We start from the raw sequence: 21,357 nt of genomic DNA, 5'->3' as shown, positions 1-21,357 counted from the left end.
GTTGCAGAAGATTAACTTCGCCATGCTGCAGAGTATGAAGGACAAATATTGTGCTTTCTTGAGAGGCTATAGTATTTGGAAAGGGTTAGCTGATAAAACTACAAGCAAACTCTTCAAAATACCAGGAAACGCATCTCTGGAAATAGTACCTATGCTCAATATGTATTTCACCATTGGTTTCTTCTTCCTGATTTAAAGTATACAAGTTGTCCTACAACATCTAAGCCCAACTTCATCACTTGCATAAGTGCAACGTCGTAAATAGCATCACTCCAGTCCTCAAGCAAGAAAACAGCTTTCTAGTCCAGTAGCAAGGGTTTACAAATTTAAGAACTATGGATACTCCTTTAGCTTCTAAGCTAGTATTTTTTAATATTTAAGCATTTTCAGGTTTGTTCATTTTTAACCGAGTAATTTTAATTTGAATAAGCCTAGTTCTTCTCTTCTGTCAGCACTCTAAAAGTTTTTTTGTCTCTTTAGATGCACAGATTTTTTTTTTTATTATACACATAGATGCACTCAGGTATATGTACATGTTACTGTAGAGAGAATGTAGCAAAAAACCTCGGAAATATATGTTAGCAAGAGTCCAGTTAAACCAAGAGGGACTTGAATGGCAAGGCAACAAAGGACAGAAATAAGACACTAAATAGCCTAGGGAGAGCACCCTCTGAAGGATGAAATTATGTTTGAATGATCCATAAGTAATAAAAAAGTGACATTTTATTATCTACTGGCTTTTCACTGAAATCCAATGTACTGCTCCTATGGTGATGTAAAAGGTATTAATCTATATCCACAAAGTGACGAAGATCTCCTCTCTCTTTATTCCTTGCAAGACTGGGTTTGAAGTGTTTGTATACAAAATTTATTAAATGACGTAATTATTTGTAAGGTTGCAGGGAAAAAAATCCCCTCAATTTTGTAACACACTGAGAACTACTTAACCACTGGACTTCAAATAAGCTCTTACTACTTTAAAGATATCTAGTATAGCTCCGATGAAGAGGAAGCATATTTTGTCAACACAGCGTTCTTAAAATAGCCTTCAAGAGGCCTAACATGGGCATTTTGGTACCTGAGCTTCACTGCTAAGTCACATTTCACACCGTTCCTGCTCTCAGCAAGAATTTAGGGCCACTGCATTCTGTACTATAGAAGAAACTAGCCAGTAAGGCCAGCTGCTTCTCTCCTGCTGCAGAGCAATTATTTCACTCTTAAGCATAACTATTTTCATTCATTTGCCTGACCAGGCTAACTAGAATGAATGTAACAAATCCCTGCCTATAATTATGTTTGAAAGGAAGGTCACAATGTACAGTTTCTCCTAGGGAATGAAGTTCACTTCATCTTGATTTCATTTCTTCAGGAGTCTCTTTACAACAACAAAACGGAGGAAATCTACCCTTCGTAAGGGTGTTACAAACACAGGAGAGGTGCAGTCCTTTCTAGATTCAGTAAGTCAAGCATTATAGAAGTTTTAGGTCTTCATTTTGTAAGGATAATCACGTTCCTGTTCTACTGTGTGCTCCAAGCCACCGAAAGAAGTTTGCATGTGCTTTAGCAGAAAAAGCAATGTTAAAATATAGATCAGGTTAGCCATGTTTACAAAACTGCTATTCATAAAGATCAAAGCTAGCAAAATAGGAAAAAATAAACCTTTTATGTATGATTTGCCAGATCAGTTCAAGATTGCAGACTACTCTACATACAATACTTTGTTATGAATGTTCAGGTATTCTCTTCTAACACAAAATCATCGCAGCTTAGAAGTGACCTAAGAATACAAAAGATGCTTCTTCGTTTGTCTCACCGCAATAAAAATTTTAGTAAACACAACCAGAACGTTCAAAGTACTCCGATTTAATCATACTTTGCTCTGTTTCTTTGTACAGTTTAGCTATACGCAATCAGGAAAAAGTCGTGTGAGGAGAACAGGAAACACAGCATCACACCTCAACAACCATCTCACCTTGGAAACGACGTCACAGTGCAAACAGCCTCGTTTTCTTTGAGCACAGAAGCTGCCTCTTGCCGTCTTTTCCTCATGTTGTCTTGCACAGTGTTGAATTCGGACATGGTTCCCCCATACGGCTGCCCAGGTGTCCCTTCAATCATATAGCTTCCATATTCTGGTCGCCAGAGTGTTGGGTGGCTATAAAAAAATAACAGCCTCGTTTAAATAGTTCTACAACTTAAAAAGAGAGATGGATTATTTGTGAGAATTTCAGTAATGAACACAACCTGCAAGAAAAATCTCCTAAAGCTGATCATTCGACAGAGTAGCACAATGTACCTCCCAACGTACCTCACTGCCAGGAGGCAGCGAAAAGAAATTAAGGCACAGTTTGGCAGTAGGAAGCGTTGCCTTACAGTGCAATAAGTAGGAATTGCCGATGTCCGACTGCGATCACCTTTAGTATCTGTCTCAAGCTTTGTTTCTTGGGGTTTTAACTGAAACTGCAATATATTGAAGATTCAACTGCTTCCACAGTGCAAGGCAAGGCAAGTTATGCTCGTTTTCTTCTATTTACTGCCTGTAAATACCTGGTCCAGTTTCATAAATGTGTTAGGTTAAGAAGTGAAATGAAGTCTGAGTGCACCTAGTCACCCTGAAACGCAACACCTTCCCCCCCCTCATGAAGCCATGCCATCTCTATGGAGCATGCACCACCAGAGGCAGAGCCACACCTCCACCACCATTCTTCCGCCAGAAGCAGTTTTGAGTCTAAAAGCAAAGGGGTTCCTTCTCAAAGGCTTTCAACAGCCCCCCTACTGAGGAAGACAGACAGAGAAGATGAGGTTAAGGTACTTGGAATGAAGCACAGGCCCAGGGCACAAAAGCCTGTCATCGCTACAGCAGAGTTTCTCTACCCTCCTGTAAGCTGTGACCTGCTTTTGGCTCTCTTCAGCCAAAACACTTTGCCGTCTCTGGTCTCGTTTCTCTGCTGCCATCAGTTAAAGAGGTAATTCACAGTTCTCTGGCTAGCTGAAATAGGGGTATAATCTAATTATTCCTGAAAACTCCATGGGAGAGTATGGGGAAGAACTGCCCTGCCGTCCTTACATCTACCTTCCTCATTTTGCCAAAAACGGGAGCGTGCGCCTACAGACAACAGGCTTCCCCACACAGCCCTCACTGCCTCCTGTAGCCAGGGGGGCAAGGGCGAGTGCACGCACCCACGCCTTACGGGGCAGGGAAGGTCTAGTATGTGATTACTGTGTACACACAGACACAAAATCAGAGCAAGACAAAACAAATACCCACACTGCAGCTCCTGCGGGCTCACTGTTACATCCTCCTTTTTCACAAGGTGTGATGCAGAAGGTGCACGACCGCCTGCAAGCATGCTCAAAATCTTTCACTTCCTGCACCCCAGCTTTATCTGAAAACATCAGTATCTGTGGCTTACAGTTCTACCAACAGCACACTTGAAAGTTAAGCCAGGTCTACAAAATTCTGTACAGTATCATAACAGGAGCAAAAAAGGAAAAAAAAAAAAAAGGAAACAGGAAACAGATACTCACTTGGGGTTTACCTTCTCCCCCTTGTCTTGCAGCGTTTGAAGAACTTCTTCCCCGCAGAGCACCAAGCGCACTTTCTTGTTCTCATGGTCAAATTTTACCAACATATATTCCACCTTGTAAATAATAAAAACAAAATAAACAATTAAAAGGTAAGATTTTGTTCACACAAAAACACATTGGCACACAATTTTAAGCACCAAGTAGGGGGTGGGGTGGAGGAGAAGGATGTCAGACTGAGCTTTATCTTTACAGAAGCTTAAAAACCATCACTATGAATATGATAAACAATACCAGAGAAGATGACTGCATGCTTATTTAATCTTGAATAAAGAACTGAAATTCCTTGAAATCGACCTTGACATTTTTTTCCCTCCATTTCTAATTGTGGATATTTTGCAAAATAATTCCTGAATCTGTATTTGCCTCTACATTATTTTTCAGACCAAAAAACCCACCCCACGCAAGCTATGGTCCACAAACATGCCTCTGTCATCCCATGAGTTACAGTCTCTGCTGCTGACAAAAACAACACAAACAAAAAGTCATTCTACAGTCAGGACATCCATTCACACCCATCGCTTGTTGGAGCTACCTAAGACTAGCACGACAGAGCCTCATCTACGCCACGGAAAGCCCACGGTTGTTTCGGGCAGCATCGGTCCTGCTGTTAATGCCCTCCAGCTCTTGGCAGTGCGTGGGAACAGTGGGGGTTTCCACCTCCTCTTGATTCAGCTTTGCTGACACCTTTTCTTCCCCTCCTGCCCAGCGGTGTACCTTGCCCCAGTACCTCTTCTGTCTCCTCACCCCAGGACCTCCTCCTTGCCCCTGTCCCAGGCCGCGAGCCACAGCCGCTGCTGGTGACACGCCAGTGGAGCACTCAGTCCAAGGAGCCATTAATGACAGCAGTGCCAACACTGTGTCCCAGCACTGAAGAATATTGTTTCCCTAAGAGTTTATCTGCAAGCAGCCAAACCTGCAACACCCTCATGTCAAACGTTCTGATCTCCACACACGCTTGCTATCAAAGCTCCTGTGAAGACTCTCAGAGTGCTGCCCAGCACAGCGACCTGGACCTTGCAGCCCTTCCACGCTTACTGATACAATCTATTCCCCGACACCTACGGGGCAGGGGATGCTTTGTGCTGTTCTGGCAAGCACGGAAGACAAAACAGCCCCCCGTGTGTGGTGTGTTACGTACCATCTAAAAGCAGAAGTCGTACATGGAAATGCATGACAAGGGTGGCGGCTCTGAAAACCCCCGGCCAGACCAGCGGCGATATGCAGTGCCTTCTGCCGGAGGCCCTCAAACCGCCGCCTCCAACTTTCACAACTCGTCTGATACAGACACCAACCCACAGTTAAAAATTCAGGCTGCGGTTCCACAGCTAGAACTCGGAGGTTTTGCACCTCGCTCCTCAGTTCTGTTTTCTGACACTGCCTAAAACGGCTCCCGCTGTACGTACCAAGCACCACTGCTCCAGCCCCAGGAGCTCAGAGTCACACACGACACTGACGTTAAGGGCACAGCATACCAACTCACAGCAACTTCCAATTCACGCAGAAGTCCGATGCACATAGGAAAACAGCTTGCCAAAACACCGGGAACTTGGGCAGTGTTTCTCAGCACACTGTAAGTGGATTTGTGGGCTTCATGTTCTTTCCTTGGTTCAGTACCCATGGAAGAGTTATTGCTACCTACTGTGACAACAAATATAATCCTCTGCTGGGATTTGCAATTAAATCACAAGCAGCATTATCCAAGAGTGTCTGTAATTCTGCAGAATCTGATCAGACACAAACTCTGGAGGGACTCCTTCAGCAATTATACGTTCTCTGTGTTTTTCAAGATCACATTTTAATCCCCCAAAGAAAAATAATGATTTCTAGTTTCTGTGCAAGACAGCATTTCTTTCTGTGGAGTATTTTGTGATTTGTGTGTATTATGCCACAACAATCTACTTGAGACAACTACAGACTACAGTCAACCAGAACGCACTCCACCACTGATTTCGTTATTTCCTAGTATCAGTCTCTCCAGTGACACCTGACCCATGATTACTGGCAATAACAAGGGACTTCTCTCATACCTTCCAGTTTTCTACCACGATCAACACCACATCCTCCTGCTTTGGAAAAGCATCATCCTCACTTGGACCCAGCCTAAACTAGAGGAGGTACGCAAGCGCCCAGTTCTCTGAGTCATGCAGATGGATGCGTGGACGGGCGTCAAGCCCACCGCACGCCTGGCCTCCCACCGCACTGCCTGCATGGGCTGGTAGCAGGAGGGAGGGCAAAGGAACTGTGGCTGCCTTCGAGAGACCCCAAAGCTGAACATTTGTCCACTGTTACATAAACATGTCACTGCAATAAGCCTTCTGCCTCAAAAATGCCTCTCCAAATGTAAACGCAATGAGCTGCTGGTGTGAACGGTGTACTCCTCTATAAACCGTATGACAAGTTTCACAACAGAAAATAAGCCAAAAGTGTAAAGAAACATTAAGCCAAGAAGGCAAACCCAAAGAAATCAAAATGTTTCATAACCCAAGTGCAGTAGTGAATTTATTGCGTTTATGCATCTAGCTTTAGAAACAACTACTACTCTTGCCTCCAGAAACACTGACTAAATCTTCAAAGCTGTCTTAACACACAGAAGATCTGCCATTAATTTTAATGAGAAAAGAAAAAAAAACTTCAGACAGCTGCCAACAATTCCAAGTAACCCACAGAGTATCTTGCCAACCAAGGGACCGACTGAATGGACATCCTTAAAGAGTTTAATTTAAGCTCATCAAAAGATTTAGCCTACAGCTAGAAAGAGAGAAACAAATTCAGAGTTCACACATTTTCACATTGAAGTTCAGCTCGCTGTTCACAGAATTCTCACATGTTTTCTATCCACAACAAAGTTCAGAGAACTGTAGCCAAGCTGAAATCATCAGCACACCTGGCAGAGCTTCCAGAGCCTGAAAGTCAAATATGCAGGGTTTCACCCAACATTCATAATTCATCATTTTGCCTTGCTCTTTAGAGGTCACTTTTCTCCCTAACTGTAACTAGTCTCCCTAGCAAGCAGCGAAATGCACGTCAGGTCAAATTACCCACGCCGGTGGCTGACAAGCAGCCCTGCGAAGAGCCAGCTAGGAACGAGCACCCTGCTACAGCAAGGAAGGCGGCCACTTGGGACCCACGCGCCCAGCTGGTGCTCTCACCCCACAGCAAACCCTGCACATCTCTACCTATATATTCCACGATTCTATGATTTTGTCCCCTGGCCAGCATGTGCTGCAAGGCTGATGGGCACGAAAGGCAGCCAGCCAGCTTCTCCCTCCAGACAGGCACACGCAGCACTGCCTCAGCAGACGAACCTCTCCGACCAGCCCAGGTCTGCACGGCTTGCAGAAGTGCCGTGGCACCTCACCACGGGAAGGAACAACGGCTGGGCCAGCAAGGTTGCAAAGCTGTAAATACACACATAGAGCAAGCCTAAAAAAAAACAAAACACCAAAGTTAAACACATTAAGAAAGCAAATAAATTCTCAGTTAAAGCAAATAAGCTGAGTATAACAGATCTACCCATGAGCCAGCACAAAGAAAAACTATTCTTTACAGGCTTCCTTCCTCTCAGCTACCGACTTGCAATGCACTGCATCTACGGGGTACTTCCACGCCAGCTCTGCTCCACCGCCGTCTCTTCTAGGGGTAGGCATGCACCATGAGCTTGCCAGCAGGACAGCACCCAAAACAGCGTCACTTCACTTGTGATGATTATTTCTCACCGTCAGCTACCAAGGAGATTTCAGGCTTTTGAAAATTCGTTGACGATGCCTCTGTAAATGCAACCGTAACTGAGACCTTGAAGCCCCCTCAGTTGGGGAGGAGCCAAACCACTCTCCATGCATCAAGCCAAAGAGTTGTGCTGGACTTGCCTGCTGGCAAAGCAAAAGATGATTGCTAGCTGGGTAAGCACATCTGAAACTGTATTTGAATGCCCGAGTTATTTGACCATAATTACATCTATTTTTTCTGCATAAAGCACACTTCTTATAAACAAATATCAGTCAAGTGATTCTTCAGTACCAATTCTGATGAACAAGGAGAACTGAAGCTGACACACGTCCCACAGATGATCACCATCCAAATACTTGTCTCAGCTGTGGCCTGCTGTCCAGTATCAAACCCAGTCCTCGCACACTCAGTTTAACACCATCATGCTAAGTACACGGGGAACAGAACCTGTCTAACATTTGAGCATAAAGCCTCTACTCCAGAGTTAATGTTAAAATCCTCTTAACATTCGAAGTACTTGCCACAAGGTCTTTCTGCATGTGAAAACACAGGTAAGCATACAGTCTGGACTCTGGCAAGCTCAGAGGTAAGGTGCTGAGAAGATGATACGACAGAGCAAAATAGCTTAAGAATTATTATCTGAAGATAAGCTTTTTTGAGAGAAAAGCAATGCAAGTCTGTACACTCTCTACCTGTGAAAAACAGTTCCCTACGTTCGCCTTTTACCACACTCCTGTTCATCCATTTCAGCTGTGGCTGCTGCCTCCCTGGCAGTGCTCCAGGCCAGGCTGGATGGGGCTTTGAACAACCTGGTCTGGTGGAAGGTGTCCCTGCCCATGGCAGGGGGGTTGGAACCAGACGGTCTTTAAGGTCTCTTCCAACCCAAACCATTCTGTGATTCTAAAAAAACCTGATCACAGGTGACCTCTGCTGTTCCTCAAGGACAACCTTATTGATGGTTTCTTTCTCCCTCCACTTGCCACGTGTACTTGGAGCCACTGTTAGTGGTCTCCTCATATGTACCTTTTCTCAGGCCTGGAGCTTTAAGAGAAATTGGAATTTTTTCCTAAACGCCCAGTGAGGTCTCTTGGCTTTTTTTTACTATTACCAAAAGCCATTACAACACTTAATATAAACATTTTCATGCAGTATGCCTCATACACTTATGTATGCAGTAGAAAATAAGAGGTAAACTTTCTTCTCAAGAGCATCAAAGAAACAAACCCCACTTCACTAGTTAATTAAGCTCCATTACAGAAAAAAAAAAAAGAAAAAAAGAATAGTTCCCCCATACATGTATTGGTCAGTTAATGCATCATTAAATTACCACACATGAGTTAAACGACAGTCTACAGGAGAACAAAGTTTTAATAATCTTAACTGTTCATTAAAGAACCTCTGACACAAGTTTTCAATACTAAGATGGAAAAAGCAGATTTTCCTGTAGGTACACATACTTCTGATGGATGTAGACCATAATACTGAAGAAATTTTTTTAATGCAGTTATTTTCTCACCACTGCTGTGATAAAACATGGAGCCACAGTAATAACCAGCTGGTAACGCACCTTTAATGAAAGGTTTACTGGCCCACACAGGCAAGTCTAAGCCCTGAGGTAGCAGATTTCAGAGGAAAGCAAGTCTGGAAGGGCCACAGAGGCTGGCTACTCTGTTTCTAGACAGCAAGCCCCCAGACAGCACACTGGCACCAGGCAGAGCATTCGTGAGATTACCACGGGTGTTCTCTGCCACAGAAACAATTTCAAAAATATGCCATGAACAGCAAAATCAAGATAAAAATGTATTTCCCAAAATGCTTAATTCTGATCAAGCAGATTGGAAGTGGTGAATCCAACGAATAAAGCACTGTCTTCAGCTCTATACAAAACCGACTCACAGAAATCATTCTCTAAAACCAAAACACAACTGATGTTTTATATTGTATTGCCAATAAGCAAAAAAAGAACTGCTATGCCACATTAAAGATGACCATAGACAAAGAAAATGAAGAGGATGCAGGGGCACCCACCTCAACCAACACAGCCAGCCCCAGCTAAGTGCTCCTGCCTGTTCCCCCTCCCACTTGCTGACACCAGGGCTGCACATTTTCTTGTTCTGCACGTGACATGACGTGACTAGAGGATGTCCTGTGCTGCACATATCACAAACCAGGAAGCTGGGTTATTGAAAACTGAAATCTAGAGGTTATAAACATTCGCATGCTTCTGAAGAACAAGATGTGGCGCATTAGAGAACAAAGTTATCTCTCTGACTGCTGTATTATGTAACACCTGAAGTAATATAATAAAAAGACGACTAGGATAATGTTAATTTTAGATTTCTGTAGCAAAGGTGACTTTAAGACACTTTTTTCTGAATTCTTAGATTTAAAGCAGAAAAGAACAAGTGGTTTTGGCTCAACTATATTTTCTATTCCCCATAGGCAAGGATGTTTTTATGGACCATTTATTCAACTGTGAAACAAGATTCTGCAAGCTTCTAAGTTGCCTCTTGCATCAAAAAGCAAGAAGGGGAAAAAAGAAACAAAAAGCAAAAAAACCCATGAAGAGACATCAACAACAATATGTTTCCTGTAGACATCCTTCGTACTCACCCTTTCTCATGTTGTGAAGTAAAATAACACGTCTGCACTGCTAGGAGAGGAGGAAGTCCCATAGCAAAAGAGGAATTACGTTCAAGCAATAGACAACAATCCCATGACAAGACCGTAGCCCCTCCACACTGGTTTCCACGAACTGCAAACTTAGCTTTTGCAAAAGCATCTTACTATAACTACAGCGAGTCCTGCAATGCTACACACACAGCACATCCAGCGGCAAAGCCCACAGGCAGGTCAGGGGTGCTGCACTACAACCCACGGGTACCGCACCACCCAGCCACGGAAGAACTAAGGGGAGGAAGGCAAAGCAAAACAATCAGTTGTTGGGGAGGTTAACATATTCTGCACATTCTGAGAGCTAGAGTGTTTAGATGTAATTCAGTTTAGGCTTTCCCTGACACAAGGATTAAAGTACAGTGGAAAAAGTAGTTTCATGGCGGTCAGCAAAAGCATCCAGGATAGGAATAAACACGGAGACTCATCAAGAGCACCTGTCTTGTCCAAGTCAAGATTTAAGGAGTTGTATTTGAATGTATTAGCGTACTCATTTAAGAGGTGGCATATATACGCTCAAGGCTGTCAAGCAGCATGAGCTGATGCATTAACATCATACCTTCAGACCCTGCCCCAGAAACGCCACTGTGATAAATAGCAGGTGCAGCTACAAAACACATCAAAGCAGCACTAAATCTTTTTATAAACAAGTAAGACCATTGTCCCTTTATTTAGCCAAATAAAGCTCAGAGAGAAGGGATGAACGAGCAGACACGTGACAGATAACCAAATCATTCACGAGTGCTGCTTCCCCCCACGCTGGAAGCGGGCGAGTACATCAATTAAGACAGCTCCCATTCAGACGCATCCACACATGCTGTGTTTGGCAGGGGGCCATCGTGAGGAATTTCTGCATGAAAGAAATTCAAAACCACATTCTGCCCAGGGAATTTTGCTGGGGGAGGGGGAGGCTAAAAGCAATTGCCTTAAAATGGCAAGGGCTCAAATGTAAAAACAATTTTGTAAGACTTCAGGCTATGTTATCTTTCTTGTCAGCTAAGATTCCCAGGAAAAGCTTTAAAACAAAGCAATTTCTGCACACCAGTACATTGCAGCAGTTTGTACAAAGTGAGAATGTGAGATCATCATAATATTGATGGTGAGTCTGGATAATGACTTAGCTGAAGTTTTTTTAAGGAAAATCTATTATTGGCAGCCAGGAAGATACAACTATTTTTTATGATTCTGTTTTTTTAATAACATACACAGTAAAAAGCTAGCTTGAAAGTTTCAGATGAACATTAAAGAAACCCCATGAGTCACTCAACAACTAAGCTGTTTGGATAGAGGGACATGCATCTTGCAGAATGTGGAGTTAAAAGAAACCATAATAAACTGTCTATTCTTCTCATCCACATAAGTGTCAAAGCCATCGTGTGGCATCTTTTTCCATAGGACATCTAGGCTTTGTAAAGTAATTAATTATCTTAAAAGGATATCTGCTGCTTTTCTGTTCCATTAGGTTAGCCAAATTTTTTTTCTGAGAAAAGACCACCACCTTTCCCGTGCACCGCGATGCTCTCTGAACCTACCGCTTCTTTTATCAGTCACAGTTCTTTCTTATCTCTACTCGAACATTTCTGCGCACATGCCTGTGTCTCTCTCACAAAGACTCACCGCTGTCTTTTAGAGAACAGATGACCAAAACTTCATCTGTGTATTTTAAAGATAGAAGATGTACATCTTTCATGCAGCTGGTGAGCTAGATTCACTGTTGTTAAAAAAATGCCCCAGGCTTTGTTCGTGGTTTTAAATGAGCGACATTTAAAATGCTGATAGGACCCTCAAACTGTGCACCTGAACCCAAATCCATTTCCTTAAGGTGCAGCAATTATTTTACCAGTCTGAAGTTCTGCAGACCTTAATGCAATGTCACTGATCATATTTACATATTGCTGCTGCCCTGAAAAAAAAAAAACCAAAAACGTACGGGCTGTAAACTGCAGCAAGACATTAATGCAATAGCTAGGTCCCTGGGAAGAATCATTCAAAAGCAAAAGAAGCTCTTTTCACAGCCCAGCCTTTCATTAGGAAAAAGGAGAAAGCTTTAGAGTTATGCACCTTCTAATGAGAAGCAACACCTTTGGGACGTTCTGGTAAGAAACCTCTGGCCTCTCTTCTCGCAGCATCTGAGAAGGGCCGCTTCACTTCTTGCACCAGGAACCACTGAGCAGCAAATGTTCATTTTAGTTCTCATTTAGCTTCTTTAAGAGGTATAATTAAAAAACCTAATGGATAAGGAGAGGAATGAATCAAAAGTACAGAAGACAGACCAAAAGAAGGTTAAAAAAGACTGAGAAAGAAATAACATGCTGGAAAAAAAAATAAACCAGACCAAAACAACAACAAAAACAACAGAATTAAATCAGGAAGACCAGCTTGGAAGCAGTGTGGTGGCACATTTTTCGTGCTGTCTCATACAATTCACTACCAAACCTTTTTAAAGGCCTCCAAATTTCACTTCAAGTCTCCATGAAGAAAACAGCTTTCTAAAAGCTGAAGATGCATATTGTGTGCTATGTCCCAACACTGACAGGAACAAGACTCACATGCAACAAAAAGGTCATTATGTCCAATTTCACTAAACAAGGCTGGTCAAGTCCAATTGCCATTTCATTCACTTTTAATTGAAAATATATCTGTTATGTTTTGTCCATGCTTGCTTTCTACAGCCCTCCGTCTGAGTGGATCTCCCTCCAGCATGTCTTTCTCAATATTTTCATATTCTGAAGCAGCTCCTCCTTACTCACTACTGTTCCTCTGTCACAATCAATTTTCCTTTTCCAACTCTTCTTGCTTCTTATTTCTTCCCAGTCCAGATAGGTGTTCAGCCTGAAGAACCACCAACCTGTCCCATTCAGCAGCAAAACAGACCACAGAAAAACCTGACCAAGTATTACATGTAAGTATGCATGTATGAATACACGTGTATATGTAGTTACGCGCAAAGTGCCGCGATTCGTACACTGGCATGCACGCTCAGTGCAAAGCAACGGCAGCGAGCCTAGCCAAGGGCCAGCCATTCCACTTGTCTGATCCGAGCGTCTGCATCGAGCTGCAAAGTGAAATTTAAGCAACATCTGCCAGCTAGAGGAATGCAATCAGCAGACGAGAGCCACTGAACAGCACAGGAGATTGGTAATGCGCTGGCACAGAAGAGAGCTTTTGGGGACAAAAGCTGGGACGCAGCAGAATAGGCTTTGCCTGACTCTCAAAACCCCTTTAAACTCTTTTGGTACCGCTAACATCTGCCAAGCTGCACAAACAAATTGTCTCACATAGTACCTACTAACTCCACTGGAATTTTAAAACACAGTACTGAAAAGTTGCAGATTTTTGTATCTGCTGCACACACAAAAAAGCCCCAAAACAACTTAATGACGACTACTCTGCAAACCCAGAGATAAGCACGCGTTGTTGGATGGGAGAGGAAGATGAAAACACAAGGCGACCACGGGACTGTACCAGTCAGCATGATGGGGTCTCCTCAGCAGATCTAATTGTCACCCAATGTTTGTGGACATTAAGGCAAGGATAATGAGGAGGGGTTTGATGAGGGATAATGAGATAGTTCAGTGTTTCGTATTTTCCATGGTCAGGAGAAGCCAAGCATGAACAGGGAGGCAAACTGTCAGTTTTAAATGAGGCAGAAAGATGATGAAGAGGCAGAGGACCTCTACCTGCAGATGTTGATTCAAAGAGACCGTTAGATTTTTTTTTTTTTAGCAAGTCTTATTCTCTGTTACACTTTGATTTTTAGGCTTTGAGATTTTTTTTTTTTTTTTTTTTACCATTGCAAAGACTTCATGGTTGTGGAAAACAGAAGAAAAAAGAACTGTCCCCAAAAGAGACAACAGATGTTTTGGTAAACCCCTTGGTTCTACTAACCCTGCAGGCAAGCAAAAAGATAGCTGACTTTTCAGGAGGTAGAAGAACCAGTGTTCTGACCTTTCCAGCTCCTTCCTCAGGAGAGGATGGGAGCACCAGGGAAGGTGCTACCCTGCAATGCAAGTTGTGATGCTTCCTTCAAAACAAATGTCACCACCCTGCTCTGTCAGCACTCAGCCTCTACACTACTGTCTGGCACCCAAGAAACAGGGAGCATATGATGACTGCCCACAGCTTCGCTCCCTGGGACGACAGGGAATGGAGCCCCTGTGAGGTTACAAGCATGCCAAAGGACCACCACAGCATAACGAGTCTTACAACACACTCTGTGAAGTGGAATCCTGTTGAAAACAGAACCAAAGCAAAGGCTGGTTTTCACAAGCAAACACAGGATTTCATTTTCACACTGGCATCAGCTAGAGCGGGACAATCTTCAAAGTATTCACATCTGCTCTGAAAGACAAGCTTGGTATGTCCTAAGAAATGTTTTTTCCTCATAAGCATTCCTTAAAAATAAAGTAAAAAAAAAAAAAAAATCATTCTCCAAACAATCTCAGAAACATCTCTCGAACACAAAGGCAATTTTGTTTATTCTGATTTAATCTCTACCGTTATGTGAGGGCTGTCATCTTCATTCTTGATTTCTATCTTCAAGAGGGTTTTAAGACAATAAAACATCCTCAGGCTATGACTTTATACTTGAAGGTCAAAGTGCACAAAAGGCTTTTTATTAAAATTGCCCAGCTAGTCAGTTGATTCATCTAACCTGCGTGCAAATGTGGCGCCACTTTCTAATAACTAGGTATTTGAGAGGAAAAATGGAAAAGAAATTCATTGCCTTTCCCACCAGCCTACCCACAGCACAGCTGAAGCAAGTTATGGAGACAGGTGTGTTCTTGTGTTTGCACAAGAGCAGACTGGCAACAAGTAGCTGGTGCATTAACATGCTCCTAAACACGGAGTTACATAAAAACAAAATATTGCATAATACAGTAGAATAAAGATCAGTTGCCACACCTGAGTTTATTACCATTTGCTAAAATCAGAGGCAGATGATGAACCTGGTTACCTGACCTCTGAATGTTCACAGGCATTTCAAATGCAACTCTTGCTCCCTGTCAGAAACATGGCAGTAATCAGACTGCTCTTGAAATTCCGCCTTTTGCCACACTGGGCATGATAAAAGAAAACTGTGAATGTCCTTTAACATAATGCACTACCCTTTACCAAGCATAAATACTTTCTTTCGGACGGTCCCCGTGCCAAAGGAAGAACAAGGCTCCCAGGGTGCAGCCTCAGCGTACAGCTCAGCTGAGCAAGTGACCAGCTGCGGGTGCCGCAGGGGCCAGTTCTGCTCGCCCCTCTCCTCTGCACGTGCCCGCTACTTTCCTCGCACTAAGGAGAACTTGTTGGATCTCGCCATGAAAACAGCAGGAGCTCCGCTGAGAAAACAAACCACCCTAGAACACTGAATGGGAGAAGTGGTTTCTGATGATTTTACTTCTTGAACTCGCGTAGCCAGTAACAACGCAAGGAACGCAGAAGAAACACAAGCCTGGAGCGAGGGGAGGGAAGCTGAACCAGCTCGCTAGCAGGTCAACTTTAGCTATCTTGTGAAGTCTCACCCCGAGAAAGCAAGGTTAACTAAAATGTAACACCCATCGAAAAATGAGCACCCCACCTTAAAGATTAACAAGAAAGCCCTCAAGCTATGTCTCAGAGCAACATGGAGACTCTGCTCTGCCTATATTGCTGAACCTATGGCTGTTTGTGAAGCTCTTCTGTCAGCATCACTGCAGTCATACAAGAGATGTAGGACACAGGGACGTCTGACAGAGATAGATATGAGTATATTTAAATTTCCTGAGTCCACACCACTCTGGCTGCAAAACCCTGTGGTGCAGACTAGACATGCTGGCAGCATCGTTCCCTTCACTGGACAGATTTTAGCAGCCAAGCCCCCACTCCCTCCTCTTGAAAGCAGCTCCCATGCTCCAAAAGCCTGCCTTGCTCAGTTAACGTGAAGTAGGACAGCAATTCCTTGAAAGAAGAAGAGACTTTAAGAGACAAGGTCTCTCAAGGGGAACAGCTACTGTTACCACCTGGACAAAGTTTTCTCACAAGTACCTCAGAAAGGAAACGAAGCAGGAGACGGAGATGCGACAGCCGAGCCCCCACATCGCTCACTTCCTACTCCGCTCTTCCACTTCCTGGCAGTCACATCAGACACCTCCAAGGGACGAATGCTGCACCACACCAACGCTGCGGTCAAGGACGGATTCCAGCGCAGCAGACGCAAAGCTGTTCCCGGTCTCCAGGGAAAGCCGGGACCCTGAGGACATCCTACCGATCAATGCAGGAGAGAGGCACTGCTCCTCGCAGAGCGCTGTCAGGCTGGGACGCAATTCAGCACGGGTTTGCACGGCAACACACCTACAACCTGCGGATAAAGTCACGGTCCTCGGGCACAAAGTACAGAATGGTAGGGGTTGGAAGGGACCTCTGTGGGTCATCCAGTCCAACCCCCCTGCCGAATCAGGGTCACCTACAGCAGGCTGCACAGGACCTCGTCCAGGCGGGTTTTGAGCATCTCCAGGGAAGGAGAATCCACAACCTCCCTGGGCAGCCTGTTCCAGTGCTCTTCGGTGGTACAGTCACAAAGCACCCATGGCAAAGTCCAAGCGACGACGCAAGCGACCATCGTTGCCCTTGCTCATTGGAACGGCTGGCTCGTGGCAGACCCCGCGGGTGGGGGAAGCAAGGCTCGGCGAGCCCCTTTCCCCCGACAAGCCAGGGCCACGGAGGGACCCGGTGCGCGGGTGACAGGGCCACCGCTGCGAGCCCACCCGCTCCCCCCCCAGGGAGCAGCCGGCTCCAGCTCGGGGCTGGGACGCGCACACGCTTTCACCAGACCTCACCGCAGAGGAAAACAAACCAGCTCCCGGCAACGCGCCTCCCGAGGGGCCGCTCCGGCCGCTCCGCAGCCGGAATAAAGTTGGTTCGGCGTTTAAAAATCACACGGCAACGCACCGGGGCAACCGCGCTGCGCAACCGGAGGCGGTGAGGGAGGACGGGGAGGGGGGGGAGAAGGGAACAAAGCCCCGCCAGGCAGCCTGAACCTTCCCCCCTCGTCGAGCAACCGCGGCCGGCCGGGCCCAGGCCTCAGCGGAGCGGCCCAGCGCCCACCCCGCCGCCGCCGCACCTGCGCCCGGGCCGCGGAGGAGGCCGCGGCGGGGCCGGGCCGGGCCGGCGGGGGTATGGGGGGTGGGTGTGGGGGTATGGGGGGGGTCCCTCACCTCGTCGCCCCACTTGAGGACGTCCTTGTGGCGGTCGCGCAGGGCGCGGTAGATGTGGAGGAACTGGAGGATGCCGTGCCGCCGCACGTGCTCGGCGTGCCGCCGCGTCTCCTCCCAGCTCAGCGGCGAGCCCTGCGACAGCAGCCCCATGCCGGAGCCCGGCCGGGAAACCGGGGAGGGCAGCGGAGCGGGGCCTGCGCGGGCTGCGGGGTGCGCTCTGCGCCGCGGCGGCGGCGGCGGCGGGAGCCGAGCCCGGCGCCGCGCGTGACGGCGGCGTGGCGTCAGGCCGTGACTCAGCACTTTCCGCCCGTAGGCCCCGCCCCGCCGGGGGTGGCTGCGGCGGGATGAGGCGCTGCCTGGCGGCGGGCGGCCCCGGCGGGCGGCGGCTGCCCTCGCACCCCCCCCTTTCCCTCAGCGCTCGGCGGCCGCCCCGCGCCCCGGGAGCGGCTCTGGGAGAGCAAACGCCGGAGGAGCCGCTTCCCGCGTCCCCTTCCCGCGGGAGGGCTGATGAAATGGCGGCGGGCAAGCGTCCTCCTCGGTGCCGGGGTGTGGGAGCAGAGAATCATGGAATCATAGGTTGGAAAAGACCTCTGAGATCAAGTCCAACCATCCACCCAACGCCACCATGCCTGCTAAACCATGTCCTGAAGTGCCACATCTACATGTTTTTTGAACACCTCCAGGGATGGGGACTCCACACCTCCCTGGGCAGCCAGTTCCAATGTCTGACCACCCTTTAAGTAAAGAAATTTTTTGCAATATCCAATCTAAACCTCCCCTGGAGCAACTTGAGGCCATTGCCTCTTGTCCTTTCACTGGTTACTTGGGAGCAGAGACCAACACCCGCCTCACTACAACCTCCTTTCAGGTAGCTGTAGAGAGCAATAAGGTCTCCCCTCAGCCTCCTCCAGACTGAACAGCCCCAGTTCTCTCAGCCGGCCTGGCCAGGCCAGCGCTCCCGGTGAAAAGGGACCCTGGTGGGACAGGGTGTGAGGATGAGGGTCTGAACGAGGACCCTGATGGAGGGGTTCTGAAACGCAGACAGTGGGCTAAAAGCTGTCGTGTGTGCATACCAACTGTATGAGGTTCATCAAGGCCAAACACCAGGTCCTGCACTTGGGTCACAACAACCCCATGCAATGCTACAGGCTTGGCGAGGAGTGGCTGGCGAGCTGCCCAGAGGAAAAGGACGTGGGGGTGTTGGTCGACAGCCGGCTGCACATGAGCCAGCAGTGTGCCCAGGTGGCCAAGAAGGCCAACGGCATCCTGGCTTGGATCAGGAATAGTGTGGGCAGCAGGAGTAGGGAGGTGATCGTGCCCCTGTACTCGGCACTGGTGAGGCTGCACCTGGAGTACTGTGTTCAGTTTTGGGCCCCTCACTCCAAGAAGGACATAGAGGAGCTGGAGAGTGTCCAGAGAAGGGCAACAAGGCTGGTGAGGGGTCTGGAGAACAAGTCTTCTGAGGAGCGTCTGAGGGAGCTGGGGCGGTTTAGTCTGGAGGAGTCTGAGTGGGGACCTTATCACTCTCTACAGCTACCTGAAAGGAGGTTGTAGTGAGGTGGGTGTTGGTCTCTGCTCCCAAGTAACAAGTGATAGGATGAGAGGCAATGGCCTCAAGTTGCATCAGGGGAGGTTTAGATTGGATATTAGGAAAAATTTCTTTACTGAAAGAGTGGTCAGACATTGGCCCAGCCTGGACAGGCTGCCCAGGGAGGTGGTTGAGTCCCCATCCCTGGAGGTGTTTAAAAAACGTGTAGATGTGGCACTTCAGGACATGGTTTAGCAGGCATGGTGGTGTTGGGTGGATGGTTGGACTTGATGATCTTAGAGGTCCTTTCCAACCTATTATGCTATGATTGATTCTATGATTCTGTGTGTTTTATCATAGACCAGAGCACGCGTCTCAAAAAAATGAGGTGCCCGGGGTTGGTGTAGGGGGGGGCAGCGGGACTCCAGAGACCGCCATGTCTCCCTGAGTCACATCCGTGTGGGCTGCGGAGTCTGCACGCTGCTGTGCCAGGACAAGGCCCTGCTAATGGAGATGTAAAAAATGAGCGCGTTCCCTGGGAATTGCCCTGGAGGGAGTTGGAACAGCATTCGTCTGCGGAAGGAGGAAGCAGGGACATGTCATGGCGTGTATGTTGTATTTGACGTAAAATAGAAGAAATTCCTGACAGTGCTACTTAAAGTGTTTTCTGAGGAGAAAAATAAGGAACTGAACATTAATGTGAGGGGAAAGGCTCTGACTTCTGAGAAGACTGTCCTTTAAGTATACCTTTATGTACCATTGGTATATACCCTGATGTACCAAGGGATATAAGCAACTTTGCAAAGCTGACAACAAGGGCTCGGAAGCTAAAATTGCTGATGCCAGAACCCTCGCTTTCACCACATTCACAGAGCTCTTTCTTCATAGGCCTCGGGGACAGGCACAGCTGGCATGCGGTAGGATTGTGTAGCTGAGGGCTTGAGAATTAGCAGGGTATTTAAATTGTGGTATAGCCCACTAATGGGTGAGCTGTATTATTAGATATTTCATTAACTGAATGACTATACTGACAAGAACTGCCTAATTGTCCTTCTCCCAGGATATGAGGTGCCTCAAGGACAGGACAAGCTCCCGCGCATTAGAATAATAAATCTAAAATGCATTAGTCATTAGTGGAAAATATCAAATATGAAAGTAAAACCACTCAAAAGTAAAAAGTTTTATATCTTGGTTATTTTTTTAATGATTGAAGTTTGTACACAAAGGGCAGCACTGACAGAATGAGAACAAGCTGTGACCGTGAAAATTAAAATTACAAATATTTCATTTATAATGTGCTCTTTTTAGGGGCTCGTGACTTTTTTACAACTCATGTTCTTGGCTGAAATTGTAATGGCTGATCTAACGGAAAGCCATGCTGTTGTTGGTGCTGTTGTAGACACAGAATCATAGAATCACAGAATCACAGAATGGTAGGGGTTGGAAGGGACCTCTGTGGGTCATCCAGTCCAACCCCCCTGCCGAAGCAGGGTCACCTACAGCAGGCTGCACAGGACCTTGTCCAGGCGGGTCTTGAACATCTCCAGAGAAGGAGAATCCACAGCCTCCCTGGGCAGCCTGTTCCAGTGCTCCGTCACCCTCAGAGGGAAGAAGTTCTTCCTCATGTTCAGATGGAACTTCCTGTGCTTCAGTTTGTGCCCATTGCCCCTTGTGCTGTCGCTGGGCACCACTGAAAAGAGTCTGGCCACATCCTCCTGACACCCACCCTTGAGATATTTATAAACATTTATAAGGTTCCCTCGCAGCCTTCTCTTCTTCAGGCTGAACGAGCCCAGCTCCCTCAGCCTCTCCTCGTAGGGGAGATGCTCCAGTCCCCTCATCACCCTCGTAGACGCCCACTGGACTCTCTCCAGTAGCTCCTCATCTTTCTTGAAGTGGGGGGACCACAACTGGACACAGTACTCCAGATGGGGCCTCACTAGGGCAGAGTAGAGGGGAAGGAGAACCTCCCTTGACCTGCTGGGCACACCTGTAGAAGTCCTGTTGGGTTAGTTTGAGGGAGAAGAAAACAATCTTCTCTTTTAGTTAAAAAAATCCCATAACCTTTTTCGTTTTTGGAAAATCAGGTGGTCAAAAGATCTTGCTTGTCGACAGGAATCTGATGAGGTGTATCCCTCACCAGTTGTTTCAGATCTGAGAGGACAAAGAGATTTCGTGCACCGGCCTGCATATCTGGGGACAGTTGCACCAAAAGATCAAGATTCAGCTTGGTGCCACCACGCTGCCACCCAGCCTCAGGTTTTACACAGCTTTAAGTTTGAGCTGGAGCACCTGAGGAGCCCAAGCAGTGCTCAGTGTGGCCAAGTAGCGCCTAATGGCTTTTCTGCCATCTGCGTTGGCCCCTTTCCTTCCCGTGGGGCAGTCGAGCCTGGTTTTGGAGCAAACGTTATCAGAGCAAATTTAACATTGTCATCTTACAAACCCGGGCAAACCTGTCCGAGTTATTTAGGATCTGTGCTCCCAGTTCACTTGGCTGATAGAGCACTGTGTTGCTGAGAGACATTTTTGAAAGAATTAGATGTGAGACCCCCGCTGTTTTGAGGGTGCTGCTGTGTATAACAGACTGTAAACATTTCCAGCAACATACACAAAATTTCCAAACTGAGATCAGCGTTATTATAATGCAGGCTGCTACTC

General features: G+C 46.5%; 1 protein-coding gene across 3 annotated transcripts in view; it reads right to left on the bottom strand.

Annotated features, from left to right (window-relative positions):
- The window catches only part of GCLC (glutamate-cysteine ligase catalytic subunit), a 35,612-nt gene extending 18,207 nt beyond the window's left edge, over positions 1-17,405 (bottom strand). The window contains exons 1-3 of one of the 3 annotated variants that reach the window (XM_075414665.1): positions 17,172-17,405; positions 3,529-3,641; positions 1,973-2,155 (exon numbers count right to left, since the gene is read on the bottom strand). In XM_075414665.1, coding sequence (XP_075270780.1) covers positions 1,973-2,155; positions 3,529-3,641; positions 17,172-17,321 — 446 coding nt within the window. In that variant the 5' untranslated portion in view covers positions 17,322-17,405. Of the gene's footprint in view, positions 1-1,972; positions 2,156-3,528; positions 3,642-12,048; positions 12,188-16,002; positions 16,231-17,171 lie in introns of those variants that run through there. The other 2 variants (XM_075414666.1, XM_075414667.1) reach the window with 2 other exon arrangements.
- Between the last annotated feature and the right edge of the window lie 3,952 nt (positions 17,406-21,357).

Source organism: Opisthocomus hoazin, chromosome 2 (genome assembly GCF_030867145.1).
Source record: "Opisthocomus hoazin isolate bOpiHoa1 chromosome 2, bOpiHoa1.hap1, whole genome shotgun sequence".
NCBI lineage: Eukaryota > Metazoa > Chordata > Aves > Opisthocomiformes > Opisthocomidae > Opisthocomus > Opisthocomus hoazin.
This window is presented reverse-complemented; position numbering and strand designations above follow the sequence as displayed.